Source organism: Tinamus guttatus, unplaced genomic scaffold (assembly GCF_059628265.1).
Source record: "Tinamus guttatus ecotype Peru unplaced genomic scaffold, ASM5962826v1 Tinamus_guttatus_pri_ptg000690l, whole genome shotgun sequence".
NCBI classification, from domain to species: Eukaryota; Metazoa; Chordata; class Aves; order Tinamiformes; family Tinamidae; genus Tinamus; species Tinamus guttatus.
Genome location: NW_028289224.1, coordinates 270942 through 287735, shown reverse-complemented (window position 1 = coordinate 287735; position 16794 = coordinate 270942). Strand labels below are relative to the sequence as shown.

The 16794-nt window shown below is 45.8% G+C and overlaps 1 protein-coding gene across 5 annotated transcripts in view; it reads left to right on the top strand.

Annotated features, from left to right (window-relative positions):
* Positions 1–16794, top strand: part of EXOC6B (exocyst complex component 6B) — a 215576-nt gene that overhangs the window by 63817 nt on the left and 134965 nt on the right. For 3 of the 5 annotated variants that reach the window (XM_088536657.1, XM_088536655.1, XM_088536653.1), the window contains exon 7: positions 8053–8124. The exons of the other annotated variants lie outside the window; for them this stretch is intronic. In XM_088536657.1, coding sequence (XP_088392783.1) covers positions 8053–8124 — 72 coding nt within the window. The remainder of the gene's footprint in view (positions 1–8052; positions 8125–16794) is intronic. 5 annotated transcript variants of the gene reach the window in all.

Genomic DNA, 16794 nt, shown 5'->3' with positions numbered 1-16794 from the left:
TGTGTGGGGCTGCAGCGTTGCACCCGCCAAGGCAGAAGCTGCTGTTGCAGCAACCCCACCATGGCTGTTCAGCAGGAAGAGCTGAAGGAGGCGAATCCAGCAGCAGACGGAGTCAATTTGGGGGCTGTGGAGGGGCAGGCAGTTGAAATGGAGAGTAAGGATTAGTGGTCTGTGGCCACCAGCAAGGCCTGGATGGGAAGCTGGGGATGGAAGTGACGTGCGGCGCTTGTCCGAGGCTGCGCTGGGGAGCGGGACTCTTCCTCAGTGCCGGGGACCGGCTCAGTTGGGCCGGCAGATGTTTGGCTCTGCAGAGCCTATTGGGAGCAGAGGTCAGCTGGGAGCAGCCCTGGAGATCCAGGGCTTGGGACCTCCTAATGGGAAAAGGAATGAGAAGCCGCTGGAGATGCCTGTGTTGCTCTGTGCTGCTGGTCATGTTGGACCTTTGCTTAGAGCTTCATTTAAGCAGGGAGCCTGAGCAGAAGCAGATGCGCTTCATTCTTGTCAAGATTTTTGGCTCTTTTCCTCTGTAGATTGGTGAGCAGTCCCGTAGGATTCATCATACCAGCGTTGGTGTCTAACAGTTTAATTTTTGTTCTTTTTTATTACTATCCTTTTAATGATGCTCCTTTGTAACTCTTGTTGGCCAAAAAAAGTGTTGCTGCGCATAGAGAACGATCCCAAATTTGCAGCTTATTTCCAAAAAGCAAGTCCTCCCTGCTTCCCTACTGCGTGGTGGGTCCCTGTCGCGAGGTCTGGTTCCTTCCCCAGGGATTCGCTGTCTGGAGGGACACGGAGGATCAGGTAGATGGTTGTGGCCAGCGCCCTGTCACCGGTTAGCAAGGGAACAGGGTCACCCGTCTCTACCAACTTGCTTGAGGCCCTCACAGCAGCCTCCAGCGCTGCTGTTTCTGCCCTCCCTATTTCTAGGATGTGAGACTGCCAGGAAGTGGCACCTGCCCGTCCATCGGGTCTCCATCCATCAAGCACACAACGAGGTCTGTGGATGGGACATCCTTGCCTGGCCCCACCTGGAAGCTGCGCCGGGACCTTCTCGAGGGCCGGGCTCCTCGTGGAGGTAGCGTGCCTATCCCAGGCAGCAGATCTGGTTTAAATAAAAGCAGTGGAAAATACCCAATGTTCTGTCCAGCTTGCGAAATGAGAGCAAAGTGCGTTTTTTGTTCCCCCTGCCCCCGCCTCGCCTCTTGCTCCTTCCCTCCTCCTCCTCCTTTTCCCCCTTCCCTGAAGTCAGATTTTAATGTGGGACTTTAACAAGAGGCAAAGCTTGAGGTATTAAGGAGATGGCCTTTAATATTCTGAAATATTTTTCTGTTCATTAGGATACCCAGGAGTTTTGGGAAGGCAGCAGCGGGAGGGCTTGGGCGGCCCTGGGCGCAGGCTGCTGCTCACGGCCTGTGGTGGAGGGCAGGGAGGGAGCCCGGCAGGGCCAGCTGCGACCTCCAGCACACGCGCTTGGGCCCGACTTTGGGATCAGGATGCCTTTTGCTGGGAACCTGGGTTAAATCGTGGTCTTTGGAGAGCTATATAATCCATCAAAACCTGACTTTGAGGAAAGTGGCCCCAAGCACATGCCGACATGTGACGGCCTTACTGAGGAGGAGCGTTTTCGCACGTGGATGGTGCGAGGATATGTGTTTCAGGGAACCTCCTGGAAATTGTCTTCACCAGCAAATATTGACATTGGGTTTGTCCACATCCGATGCATTTTTCATTTTCCCAGTGATAAAACTGTGCGGATGGCGAGGTTTGGTTTCGTAGCTGGATTTTAGACCAATTTGGTCTACAGCTTTGAGGTAATTCAGCCTACGGGAAGCCATCTTCAAGGACACGTACTTTAGGGAGTTGTTGGTGGTGAAGTTCTTAAAGTATAAGCTGGTATCTGGAGGGTCCTCAGCTGAGGTGTTCCAGGTTTGTGTTTTTTCAATGGTTTGATATCTTCATAAAACCTCTCATGATCTATCTGTGAAAAGCACGAAGAGCCTGGGAATAATTTGTCCTCACTGGAAGTGCTCTGGACATCTTGATGAGACCTCTGTTTTGTTTGCCAGTATTTTCCATCATCAATCTTCTGGTTTGAGCAGCTGAGATCCTCTTGGGCCTCAGCAAGGTAAGGTAGGGTAGGGGATCTCCTTCTAGACCAATTCCCAGCCTCTTGTGAAAGAAGTGATGGGAAAGACCTCAGCCTTTCTGACACAGTCTCGGAGGTGAGTTTAGGATCGGAAATTGGGCAATCACTTAGAAAGCTTCTTATGGCTGTAAGCATGTTCATCACAATGTTAGAGCCTTGGAGATGACGGGCCACCTTGTTTTTGGCTGCTGGGGTTGAGGAGCTACAAGCAGTTGCATCTCTTCTTTTTGGCTGTTGCTTCATCAGTGCTTTTTTCTCTTCCAATGTGTTAAAGTGAAATTGTGCTGTAATTACCTAAAACTAGCACAGGTGCCTATGATTTTGCATGAAGGAAGGATGATCCCTAAGGCTGCGGTGTTCGGTAGTCACCCTCTGAATAGGTTTTGTTAGGACTGGGTACCACTAACACTGAGCATGCTGCTGCGACCAGGACATTTGTGACCCACAGAAGATTGCTGTGTTTAACTGTCACTGCCACTTACCCCTGGATGTGCCTAGTGCTGCTCAGATTTGCATAAATTGAGTGTTAATTAATGTCTGTGGGGAGCAGATGCCAGAAGACCAAGAACGGCGGTGACGGGGACATGGGCTCTGGGCCCATGGATGGAGTGGTTGGGAACGGCCTGCTGCATCGATGAGGCAGGGAGCGGCAGAAGGGCTTCTCAGGGACGTCATGTTTGCTTGTTCTGAGGGGTTTTACGCTAAGAAGAAAAACTCTGCCTTGAACTCACAGAATCACAGAATGGTTGAGGTTGGGACCTCTGGAGATCGTCTAGTCCAACCCCCTGCTCCAGCAGGGACACCCAGAGCATGGGGCACAGGGTGGCATCCAGGCGGGTTTTGAAGATCTCCAGAGAAGAGAGACTCCACAGCCTCCCTGGGCAGCCTGTGCCAGGGCTCTGACACCCTCACAGGAGAGGAGAGTTCCTGTATGTTTCCCATGCCTTGGTAGACCCTTCTTTCACCAAAGTGCTTTAATGAAAAACTGTCCTGCCTTTGAAAGCTCTCTCTGTACAAGTGACGTTACCTCACTTGAGGCGTTGACCACTTTAAAGTCACTGGATTTAACGGCACTGCATCTAACTGTTCCCCTGTGTGCTCTGATCCCACAACTCCGTTGCTTTGAGTAAATGAATAGGGAGATTTAAGACAGAAATATGAAAAGCCTGTGCTGACGTGGATTTGTCTCTCTCTCATATTCAGAGGGAGGCACCGAGGTGCTTGCCACAAGCCAGAGATCTCAGAGCCTGTCTGGTGGCCACTGCAGCCTAGTGAGGGCAGGACCCGAGTAGACAAAAGCAGCTTGGGGAAATGCAAAACTTGGCATTTGTAGACAGTGAATGTTGCTCACCCAGATCCTGAAATTTTCTGTCTGGTATGAAAAACGGTGATAATGTTTTCATTGGAAAACTGTCTTGGTTGACACAGGTATAAAGGTGCCCTTCTTTTCCCTGCCATTCCAAGATTCTGCAAACGGGGCTGAAATGAAAATGCAATTGTTTGTAAAATGGAGATGCATTTGTTTGTAAAAAGGCAATGCATTTCTTTGTTCTTTATTAGGTCTTGATGTCCCAAAGACCTAGTGCGCATCAAACACTCTTCACATTCGTTTGGGCCCCTTTTTGCTGCCTTTCCATCAAAGGGTTTTCATCACTGTGCAATTACTTTGCAGTTTGGACAGGAGATGTTTTCAGCCCCAGGACCAAGTGGTGGAGGTTTCTGAGACAAGTTTTTTGTCTGTCTGTGGGCTTGTTCTAACACTTGGAAGAAGCCCTGCCAGAGAGGCGAGTTGGCTCTGGGTCCGGCGTGTCGTGCTGTTTTCTGTGCTGCTCCTGGCACTTTTAGTTACTGACTGTCAGGTTGAAGCTGCTTGATGTCAGTGCAGCCTGGTGAGTGGGGAAGGAGGGTCGTTCCCAGGAAACTATGATGTGGCCTTGGTAAAACCTGCTCTTCTTCCTTGGCTGGTTGTTCCGTGGTTCTCCTAAGGTTACTCAGGATGTCGGAAAGACGGGAATTGCAGCGTGTTTTCTGCTGCGAAGGACTAAGTACTAGTGTGCATTGACGGGCTTAGTATATAGTGGGTTAACTGGGCTTGACTTGGACCTCGATTGTGTTGTTTTTTTCTATTAAACTCTGATGAGCAACTATTGCAAGCGCTTCATTTGGAGCTGCGTTTCTGTGATGGCCGCAGCAAGGAGAGCCATGGCACCGAGTGAGGTGCTGGAGGGAGTTGCTGGTGTCTGGTGCCTCCAATCTCATGGAGCACAAAGAACTAAAACCTGGATTCTACTTCCAGATCGACATCTGAATTCTTTTAAAGGAGGGAAGAACCTCGAGTTGTTAACTACAATTTGTTAATCTGTACATCTCCAAACCAGAAGTCTTCTTTTGGGTATCCCTCGTGCCTCTTAGAACTCTCTAGCTGGTGTTTTGTGGGCTTTTTCGAGGCTGCTGTTAACTGCGCTCTGGCTTTTCTCTCCCTTTGCTTTTCCTCTGTTTAGGAGGATGTTTTTATTTTGCTGCAGAAGCTTCCTTGGTGCTGCCGTCTCCAAGACGCAGCCCGAGTGGTGCCGCTCCAAGTGCGACGAGCAGCATCCGACGCCTCTGCTTTCTGCTAAGGTACCTTGGAGAGGAGAAAACACCCGCCCGAAGCGCGGTCCTTCCCTGGAGCCGAAATGCCGGTGGCGGGAAGCGTAGCCAGCTTCGTTCCTAGACATCTTGGAGTTTCACAACCAACACTACATGACGGATTTCAGAATGCTTGATTTTGTCCAAGACATTTTCTTCTTTCCCTTTTCAATATTTTTAACTTTTGATGGTAACTTTTAAGCCGACTTCCTCTTATTATTAAGAATAGTGGTAAAAAAAAAAAAAAAAAAACCTAATCCCCTTGCCATGTTCGAAGGAGCAATGTGGGAAAAGGTAGACATAAAATTAAGTAGATCTTTGAAGGCTGTCCAGAAGACAAAGAAGAATTATGTTTCTTTGAGGACGTGGAAAATTACAGTTCAGTTGGAAACCTCAGGAAAACCAATTGGAAAGTGCTCTTTATCAGAAATGCTGACCAAATGTGAACCCCAGGTCAGGGAGAGCTCCGGAAATCGTGCCGTGGGATTAGCAGGAGAGCGGGCTGCGTGTGGAGCGTCGCTTGGGCCAAGCTTTGCTGGTGGCTTTGCTGGCATCGTGCACGCCCGTAGGAATGTGTGCAGGATCTTGGGGTTGCAAAGTGTGCTGGCAACGCGTGCTGCAGCGTCTGGGAAGAGTCTGCCCAGCTTAATGCGAAGCAGAGAGATGCGATTTGGGAATGACTCATAAACTGGCAATTATGGAAGGAAGGAAAGTGGGTGGGGAAAATAAAAATTGATTTCTTAATCAGTGTATATTCTTGTCACCTGTTCTCAGATCTTCAGCCACCTCAAAGCTGGGAGCTTTTCATAAAGCTTTTTCCTTGACTACAGATGTAATTGGATTTTTGACAGTTGTTTTTTTCTTTAGTCACAGATTCAAGGTTGTCACATTCTGCAGTCCAGTTGGTGTGGAATCTCTTGAACTGCTGAGTGGCTGAATAACAAAAATCCATCTTTGTGTTTCCTTCTCTTGGATTTCGGCTTGGCATTGCCCATCGCTGCTGTGCCTCCTCCCTGGCACCAGTCTGGGCTGGCTCAGTTCTCCTGCAGTCTGCTCTCCTCTTCTGTGGTGTGTTGGGATGGCTGATCAGCCATTTGTTTAACTGTAATAAGAGAGAGCCAGAGGCTAGTCCTTTTCCAGCAGAGAATTTTAGTTTTTCCAGTGTGAATTTTATCTTGCCGGCAAAGTGGCACTTGACCTTGTCCCTTCCCTGAGCAGCCCTTGCTCTCATTGCACAGGGTAATTTGAAACCTGAAGCATCAACATTGGGGTTAGGAGACAATTTACAGCAAGAGGCTCAAGGAACTTAACTTTATTGTATTGAGGAGGAGAATTGTGATTTCTGCTGGATTTCTGCTGTTAGAGGAATTTGATTTGTAGCCGTGGGCACAAAACAAGCAGCCAAAGGCGTAATAAGGGCCATGGTGAAGGTCACTGCTGAGTAAATGTAGGTTTGGGGTGTTTGGAGGCTGGAATAACCTGTCAGGAGTTGTGATGGACATTGCATCCCTGGGACTTTAAAAATCAAAGAACTCGTTTTCTCCCAAAGTTTTGCCTTCCAGTTCAACCACAATTACTGACCCTGAAGTAGATATTTAATAGTGGACAGCTTCTAGTCTGTGTTGTTCCAGAGGCCAAGACCACTGGCATATGATGCTCTTTTAACACTTTATGCCTCCAATAAAACTAGATTTGTACTTTATGTTTCTATCCTTGTGATAGAGACCGAAGTAAAAAAGAAGAACTTAAGGACAAATAGAATTGGAGCCAGGGCCCTGGCGCGCGGGTTTTGCCTCTGATGCTGCTTCTGGTGGTCACGGGCAAGTTGCTGCTCCACGTTTGCCCCAGTTTGCTGGTCTTGCCGATCTGGGAGAGCACCTGATGGGATGACGTGTTCCTAGCATGCTGTTAATGGTAATGTGTAATAATTACAAGCTTTTTACAGCTATTTGTTTATGACAAATAAGAGTATTTATATTCCAAGTAAATGCCCGTTTTCCAGACCTACTTCATTTAACTCCTGGGTGATGTTTTGACTCGTCAGAAGAGGATTTTTCTTGACTTGGGGCCACCGTTGTGGTGCTTCAGCCCGCCAAGTTCAGCGTTCTTCTGGATAGAATAAAACGTGTTTATGGATTTTGATGAAACTTGAAAATGCTTGGATTGCCAAACTCGCTGTGTTACGGGAAGATGAATAAAGCTCTGACTCAGTCGAAGATGTGGGACCCGGGGCGAGAAGGGAATGTTGCACATACCACAGTTTGGATTGAAAGGAGAGTATTACTTTGACTGGCCCTGGCATGTATTCTTGTTGAGTTGTTACACCAGCGCCTGGTATCGAGTGGTACTCACAGGGATGAGACGTGGTCTCCGTGCCCCTGCCCACAATTTCATCTTGTTACTGTTCCCCCCCACCAAACCAGAAGATTGTCCCCATTTCTCAGGCCAAAGCAGGTTGTCTGGGCAGCTTCCTAGTTTTCATACAGATTGCAATGTACATTTTATATAAAAACCCAACAAACCCAAACTGGGTGGTTCACTGTAGGTGTTAGTCCTCCCTAAATACGTTGATTAAATGTAGGGAAATAGCTCGGGGCTTGATGCTCTTAATTTTCTCCTGACATAGGCTCTGAAAATCTGGCATTTCTGCAATGCAGGTTGAATGTTCTTAGACGTTACCTAAGGCAGCTCTTACAAGAAGTCCCTTGTTTGCATCTTCTCCAGGCTCCAACACCTACATAAGCACGTGCGCAACCTGCTGCTCAGCAGCTTAGTGTTTCTGCAGAGGTGTTTGAGGGTGCAAAACTTCTATTTCTTTCCCTGTTTGCAAAGAATTACAGTGAAAAATCCAGGCACTTTCCAATGAAAGTTTAATCTTTGATGTCCGTTTGCCATTATAGAGGGTTTAACCCTGTGGTGCACTTGCATGATGTTTAAAAATCCTATTTTCCTTGGTAAAGGAAGGTAGTGTGTGCATCCCCTGTGGCCCATGCGTGTCCTGCTTTGTAGGTGGGTGTTCCCAGACGTGCTGCTTCCTTGCAGAGCTGGACAGCCCAGCCCAGATACTATTTTTTTTATTATTATTATTTTTCCTGATTGCCCAAGATTTAATGTGTCCTAGGAGTTTTGTAGCCTTCAGTTCTGCAAATACCATAATTTGGTGTCACTGGTGGGTTTCCATGCTTTCCATAACTTTTTATTGCCTGTCTGCTCCTTTCGTCTTCTGTGTTTAACTGTTGTTTCTTCTTTTTTAATGTTTGTTCCCTTCATTTTCTAAGGATTGCAGATACAATCAATGGAAAATAATTGCCAAGATAGTCTTCAGTCTTCTGTTATCTCCAAATGAGAAGGTACTTTGCACTTGATATATCTATGCTCTTAATCACTCCCATGGATAATAACATCTACCTAATTTCTGGCCTGCCCTTGGCTTTCTTTGCAAACTCACTGGGTACTCACAGATTGCTAACCTTCGTCCTGGTGGAAGAAATCAGCCTCCCCGTAGGAAGAACTCCAATTTTCCCAATCTGTTGTTCTGCTGTGGTGTGAAACCAGATCACTTTTTCACCAACCTTAAATTTGGCCACCCGAACTCCGTCCATTCGTGCTCTGCTGTGCTCCCAGTGCTCTGCCTGCATTCCAGAGGTTTTGCATCCCTCTGCGACACAACGGCCTTACTTACCTTTTTGCTCAAGTGCAGAATCTAGAGCAGGTTTTTCCCTCCAGTTCTGCATTTCTATGAGAAAAAAAAATACCACTTCTTTTTGGTAGAGGCACAATGTGTTAAATGTTTTACCCCTTTGTGTGCTTCAAAGAAGAAAGTCCCCTCACTGTCAACTCAACCAACTCTGGATTTCTTCATGTATCCTTTTGCTTCCCTTATCAGTTATGCCTGGTTCCTAATAGCAAATTTTTGTTAGCTTCAGCTTTCCTCTTTATTCCGTTTGTCATGTTTGTGTTTTTTATAGCTTCCTTAACTTCCTTCTGAGCCAGGTTGCTTTTTAACTAGTGTGGCCTTTGCTTTCAGTTGTGGGATTGTGGCTTTTTGAGCATCTAGTTAAAATGTTCTTAAACAATTTTCAATTAGTCATCATATTTTTCTGATTACATTCTTTTTCCCAACTGATTTGGCTCGTAATTGTTTTCAGCTTGGTGGAACTGGCCCCTCTTATAAATGTGCGTGTGTGTGTTTAGTATTGGTAGTGCTGATATATTTTATTCCTAGTTTAGATGCTTTTTCATTGCCTGTAGATGCATGATCAAGTCATGGCAACTTGTTTTTCAGCTCTCAAAGCGGGGCTGAAATGTGGCTGCCTGCTAAAGCTCATGTACGGGCTCCGTTTCCAGACCTGGAAACAGAGCAGGGAATTCCGCTCTAAGGATTTGTCAGTGTTGGGCGGAAGGGGCCACGTTACTGGAATGATGAGGTCTCCATCTCTTCATCCTTGGGTGTCTTGATGACCTTGTCAATATGTGTCCCAAGGTAGTGCTCGTTGACTCAGAGGGACTTAAAAAAAGTGGTAGACGTTGCCTTGGCGTTGGCTCTGGAAGTGCTTTTGTCTGTGTCAGAGGTATGAGCGTGAGTGTGTAGCTGGGATGGGAATTAAGGAGTGTTGGTGTGGGTTTGTCCTCTGCAAAACTGATGGCAGAAACAGGTGAAGGGGAAAGCCAAGAGAACCCCAATGCGATGTGTAGTGGGGGACACCAAAATTTCTGATAAACAAATGTGAAAATGGGCAAAAGCACCAGCTGCTCCTAGAGAGGTCAGCATGGCATAAGCCCAAGTCCAGAGTGACACCTCCGAGCAGGACCAGGTGTCACCTCCTGTGTCTCCTTCCACATCCCCCTCCTTGGGGACTTCCTGCACCAGGGACTGGCACTTTCGCAGGTGCCGCTGTCAGCGTTGGGTCAAGCCTGTTGACTGATGGGTTTATGGTTGGAGCTGCTGATCTCGAAGGTCTTTTCCAACCATAATGGTTCTGTGAGTGGAGCATGGAGACGTGTCAGGAGGCTGCAACGGGAGGGCACGGCCCTGGTTACCCGTTCGCTGACCTCCACTAGTGCCGAATGGGAACGATCAGAGCGGGGCAGGCAAACGATGAGCAGTTGGGCTCCATCTGCAGATGGTTAATTACCAGTTCACACAATATGTTGTTAGGGGTCATCTGTTTCCAGTTTCATCATAAACAGAAGTAAATGTTGAGAACATACTTTTCTACATCCAGTTTCACTTGTTGTGGATACTTGGAATAGTTTGCAACCCACATCTTTGGGTTTTCAAGGAGGGCTTTTGGCCAGAGAACCCTGTGACCATTTGAGATTCTTGTTTTTTTCTAAAAAAAATAAAAAAATAAAGTGCCCTGGAGGTTGCATTGTAGGGACTTTCCTTATGCAAAACATAAAAGTGCTGTTTTTTAAAATTATAACCATATTTTTCATTAAAATCAGTTGGAGTCCCAATAAACAATCAGCTCCGAAAAATTTCCAAATGTTTGCTGCAGTGCTGTTTCTATTTTTAATTAATTTTTAAAGTATTTTTCTTTAAAAAAAAAAAGTACACGGCTTGGCTTATAATTTAAGAGATGATCTAGTAAATCAAAAAAAATGCCTATGCATATAGGTCTTTATTGCAAAATAATTAAAACCTACTGCGTATCTGAAAGGAAGACGACTTCTGTGGGAGCGGCCGCTGATTCCTGCCATTTGCCTTATCGTGGGAACTCCTTTTTTTGTCGCCGCCTGGCCCCGGAGACCCTTGGAGCAAATTTGACATTTGTTTTGTATAAATTGGGAGCGCTGCGGATGCGTACGGAGAGCGAGAGGGAGCTTTGGAAGTAACTGGGTTGTAGACAGCCGGGCACTCTTGCCAGCCTCTGAGCTGGGGCCTTGGGTATGGCCGTGTTGGCTCTTTATTTGCAATTTTAATCACAGAAACATTAAAAAAATGAGAGAGAGAGAAAAAAACACTAGTGTTAACTCAAAATTTTATTGTAGAAAGAGCAGGATAGGGGTAAAAGCTGTGGGGATGGGAACACCATGTGTGAACATCCTCTCCCTGCCATAAAAGGAGAGGTTCAGAGTAGATATTAGGAAACATTTCTACATGGAAAGCGTAGTCAAGCATTGGAACAGGCTGCCCAGGGAAGGTTAAATCCTGGGAGGCTGCTCAGACAGCAGCTCGGCTCACGGGTCTGTGGGTTTTTTCCTATCTGTGACTACTGAAGCTCTTCTCAAAGCTCCCAGCTAGTGGCGTCCACGCGTCCATGTGCGATGCAATTCTCATCGACCATCTCCCCCATAGCAAATTGCTCTCGTGCTCCTTGCTTCCTAGGGCAAGGAAGAAGGAGAAAGGGAGCTTGCAGAATAATTTCAGTGTTAGTCTAAGCCTGTCGAGCTTCTAATGAGCAACCCAAGACGTCGTGTGCTGGTAGGGTGAGTCTGCAAAGCCGTTTTGCTTTTCAACTCTTTCAGACCCATTCCTCTTACAGGGCTTATTTGCAAGTGCTTTAAAGTGTCTTGGCTTTCTTTTGAAATGAGCCTGATTTGGGGAATGTGGTTTTCACTTAAAAGAGCCGGAATGTGGTAACGTGCCAGCTCTCCTGGGATGTGTGACGAGGGGCACCTTGGAACAGTGTGGAGGGTCCCACTTGTTGCTACACATGGATCACAGGAACTGAATTTTGGGCATCTGGGGTTCTTCCATTGCAGGGTCAGCACTATGGGCCAGAGCTGCTAGTTGGCAGTGTATTTCCTGCTGAATAAAAACAAGTTTGTATTTCTGCTGCCTTGATTAGTAAGATTTTCTGGGTATCCCCCAAAGTTTTGTGTTGGGCTTAGAGCTATGAGTGGCCTCTCAATTTGCAGGTAGATGCTGTATTCAATTGAACTTGGTTTGTCTGTAGTAACTTAAAGCTCTTGCCAGGAGGAAAGGAAAAGGCATCTTCTTTTTCTAATTAAAAAAATAATAATTTAAAAATATTTATTTATTGTAAAACTAAGAGCGTGACTTGGCCTGAAGTTCTCTTTGCTTTGGATTAGGAAAGGTTTATTTGTATGATGACTTTCTCACCTGCTGCACTGCTGCAGTGATGATTTCCTGTAGTTCTCTTCGGCAGGTATCCCCTTTTCTTGCTCCTAGGGTCTTTGACATCATTTTATCTCCTGGTCTCTTACTCCTCTAGTATTTTTCAGAGGACCCTTGGGAATTTGACTGCAGGGCTCAGCAGATACGGTGCTTGCAGATAGGGCTATGAAATCTTTACTTGATGTCAAAGTGTTTCTAGGTTTCTTGAGCAACATCCGTAGTGAAGTGGGATCCCAAATCTCCAGCTAGATATAATGTATTGCAACTTGGGTTTGGGAGTCTCCACTTAAACAGTGGAGACTTTAGCCTACTTAGTGCCTGTAATTACTAGTTGATATTTATGACCTTGGGAGGGTGGCAGGGTCCGGTGAAGACAATTTTGGATTTCAGCCAGGGACCAAATACTCTTTATGATGGGAAAGTTTTTGGGTGGGTTCCAACATGCTGCCTAAAACATCCCATATATCCGAGTGCCTTGTCTTGCTGATGGCCAGGAGAGCTCTAGAAATGTCTGTGGCATCTCTACCTCCTGGCTTAGCTGGAGGCTCTGAAGTGTTGAAGTCCCACCTGTAGCTGTGGCCTTGGCTGTATTGAGCTGCCTCCAGCTGTAAATGTTTGGAAGGAATTTTTCCCTTGTCGTCTCTATTTAAATGGAGAATTGCTTTTCTTTGGCAATCCTGCCGAGCAGCATTATCTTCCTCCTGCCTTTGTAAGCCATAGGCACCAAGCGTTTTCACTAGACCTCCCACAAGGATGACTGTTGTGTCAGAATCACTAAAATGTCTTTCTTGGTGGCTCCGTTTAGAAGATGAATGACTTTCTGAAGTTAGTGTGAGCCACAGCGTGGCTACTTCTTACAGTGTGAACAGTCTGAACTGCCTTAGCTTCTTTCTCTTCCCAGACCTATATTCCCCTTTCTTCTTCTTCTTTCTTCTTTTCTTTCTTTTTTTCTTTTTTTTTTTTCTCTTTCCTCTAAAGTCTTTACACTGGGAAGTCCTGGCAGAAATTAAGAATGAAATCCCTGTTAAAAGCCCCTCAGAAGACTAGAGATCCATTTTGCTCAAAGGACTTGGGAGGAACCTGAAAAGAGGGTTTTTATGCTGCAATTGGAATCTCTTGAATCACATCTCCCTTGCTTTGGCTGAGTTCTTAATCGTGTTGTGCTGAGAAGAGTAAACAATTTTGTAAGACGGTCATGATGTTCTCCATCCATTTCCCATTTCTGCTGTTGACTTCTGTAGAGCATCAGCATCCATCAAGAGGACTAGAATTTGTCATCGTTTCATGAAGAAAGGGCATTAACATTGTTAAAGGCCAATGGGAATCCTTTGGTATTAACAGCCTCCAGGGATAAATGCAAATTTGCACTGGCTTTTAAGACGCAGACATAGCCCAGTAGTCCCTTTTTAACTGAGAAGCTGGAAGATTGTTTTATCTTTGGTAACTCTTTCCAGAGGACCTTAATACAAAGCTAACATGTGAGCCATAGCTTGGATATATCTGATGTTAGCAGCTGTGATCACTTGTTATTTTCTGTGACTTCATGGTGGAGCCAGACAGTTGGTCTCAGAAGATTCTTCTCCAGTTAACAGAACTCGTCTCTTTGAATGATGGATGTTGCTCTCTCTGGAGTGAGGGAGGAAAAGACTTCACCATATTTTTGAGGAAGCAGAACTCCAGATATGGTGGCTTCTGGACTTCGGAAAAACAGGCAAACTGTAGGGTCAACAGTTCCATCGAGTCGTCCCATGAAAGGAGATTGGGGCATGGGAATAGTTTTGCTTATGGTGCAGATAGAAGGGGTCCCCCGTATTCCTTCTCCTGCTTCAATGCTTCAAGTGTTTTTTTTTTTTTTCTTAATCCAGACTCCCAGAATTTGTTTTCCCTGTGTTGCCCTGTAGAATCCAAACATCCCATCTAATTCACATACCTGTTTTCCCTTCTTTAGGCTTCAAAATACCAGTATTGCAATTTCCTCATCAAGAGGAACAGGCCATGTAGGCTGCTGTATCCTCAGAACTCAGTAGTAACTCCAAGACTCCCAAAGCCATCTTCTCCAGAAGATGACATTCCAGTTCTAACGTTCTGCCCTAACATTAAGTTGATCTTGAAGATCTTTGTCTTGGCGTGTGCTAAATCCTGGGATTAAAGAAATGTGCTTCCAGTTGGGTTGTTGCTGTTACCCGTGAGGAGGGTTTATTGGCAACGTCTAGCAGCACCTCATAAGCACGAGGGCTCTTGGTTGCCTTCTGCTTCAAGCTCAGCATAGAAGTTTCATCCCCCAGTTAGGAGAGCAGCCAAATTCCTTCCTGCACGTATCACTGCAGCTTCTCTCCGTGTTATTTTTAAAACCTTTTTTATTTCCCTTTTTTACACCGACTTTTGGCTGGTGGGAGGTGGTTGCCGACTCTAGGTGGGGTGGCACAGGAGCAGCAATCCCATCCGGCAGCTCACGGCTCAGCCAGGACAGGATTTTGGGATGAACATTTCCAGCCTCTTGGGACTGGAAAGAACACGTGAGGAGCAAAGTCTTCCTGTAGCTCTACAACAGAATGGACAGAGAAATGGAATTTTCATTCCCTTCCTATTGGTGCTTTTTTCCCCTCCTGGAAGACCAGGTGTTGCATTTTCACCCAACCAACCATCTGGAGGTGACCATAAAATGGCTGAAGGTTTGAATGTGCTGGCACACATGGTGTAATCATTTAGTCTTTGGTGACAGCTGTGGTTTCCATCACCTACAGCATACACGGAAGAGCACGAGATGGGCCCATGTGGTCCTGTGCGGGCCCTGGGTTCTCCTCCTTCCAGCTTCTTGATGCTTCTGGCCGTTACTGCTTAGACTACTGTGTGCCAGACTTGAAAGCGTTTCTCAAAAGTTTTTAAGGCTTCATATGGTGCAGACAGAACTTTATCAGCTTCTTAAAATTACTTGGCATCTTCTGCTGCAGATGAATTGGCCTGTGTTATTTTTCAAGTTAACCAGCTACATGAGCGTCTTCGTGGTATCTGCTGCCTGGCGTCTTGTGTGGACCACGTTTCTCCTCGTGGCTCCACGCCGCAGAGCGTGACCTCGCTGTGCGGTTTCTTGGTTTTTTGGAGTTGCAGTGAGCTAGAAAGCTCTTACAAACTAGAGCTCTCTGTTATTCGGAAATGAAATCTCATATATCAATTTCCTTCCTGAAAAAGCTCTGGACACCTGCCTTTAAACAATAAAAATAACCTTTAGGAAGAAGTGTTTTCTTTGAGATGCTCTAGGAAAATATGCCTTTGTTATTGTTTAAGAAAGTTTTCTTTTCTTTTTCTTTTTCTTTTTTTTTTTTTGTTTGTATTCATCTCTCCAGTGATCTAAGTAGTGAATGAATTCCCAAAATTAAGCAAAGTATTCTTGGAAGAGAAGTAAACTCTCAAAATGTTATGGCTAGAAGCTTTTATTATCTCATGTCTGAAGATAATACCTGTGAGAGAGGGAAAATCTGTGCTATTGGATATCACCTAGCACTTTTCTACCCATAAAATAAATTTATTGTGCAAAAGAGTAAGCAGGCTTGTTTCTTCTCTTCCTCCACTTTTCCTCACCAGTGAAGAACTGTTCACATTTTGTATTCATCTATATTTAGGTAACTGTCTGGAAAAGTCCTAACTATTTGGAAGTCCATGCTGATGTTGGATTTTCTTTTCTTTTCCTTATTTCACTATAGAATTTTTATCTTGAATTATGAAAGACTTTGTGTTCCTCATCTGTCTTGGTGTTCCTCATCTTGGGGCTCAGAAACTTGTTTTGTTTGTAATCTCAGAGTGTTCATCTGTCTGTCCTTCACCTCCTGAGTAGACAAGTCCATGTCTCTCTGGATTTAATGATTTATTGCTCTGCATTAGTCCTTTGCCCTGACGGCAATGGAAATTCCTGCTTCCCTTTCTTTGCTGAAGTGAATGCTCACTGCAACATGTTTGTATCTGCCCAGGAGTCTGCAGACTCCATGATGACTTTTTCTTTAACGCGACGCTGTATTTTTATTTTAGTAGCACAATCACAAGGTCCAATAAATCATCAAGCTGGTGTCGAGCAAAACATCTGAAAGTTGTCAGGGCATTCAGTAGCGAGTAGCAAGTCATTCGAGAAACTTCCCATCCCAGTGCAGCATCCCAGAGTGCAGGTAGGTGCTGTGCCCATCCTGAGGCACCACATTTGGTGGCCTGCGATGAAGAGGGGACTTGTCTGCTCGGGAACTGGAAGCTGCACAGGCAATTACAGTGCCCCAGCGCACGTGAAGATGGGCAAGAAGGGTCCAGAGAGCTTCCAGTGACTTCTTGAAGCTGATCCTGGTTCGAAGGACATCCTGCAGTGCTGAGGATGGGACAGGGGCTCGGTACGCCAGTGTGGTTACGTGTCTATGAAATGCAGCGGGCTTAGGAACTGCTTTGTGAAGTTTCTCTTTATTATTGCCACGTCTAAGGTTGAAGAAGTCATCCAGAAGCTCCATAGCTTCGAGTGGCCTCTGGAGAAGATGCAGGTCAGCACTCAAATTGCCTTCCTTCTCATTCGAGGTGTTCAGCTGGCTCTATGCAGAGAGACCAGGCAAGGACTCCTGTATTTGCCACTGCAGCAGATGTAAAACCGTGTAAAATTACAGGTTTGCATCTTCTCCGGTTACCTCATTAGCTCAGCCAGCAATTGCTCTGCGTGTGTTGACAGCGCTCACAGAAAGAGATAGTTTTAATGTGGATTCTAGTAAATCTAACCTGCTCATTCCCTGTGTGGATCCTGTTGCCACCTGGAATTAGATGCTCCATTTTTTTGAGATGTGCAGGCCTGAAACATCCAAAGGTAGTGGAAGTTTTTTGCAGAACTGCATGAGGTTCTGCCTCCTTCATCTTTCTCCAGTGTCCCAAAGAGTAAATGAACCAGCTCTTTTCTGGAAGCAAAGTGAGACCC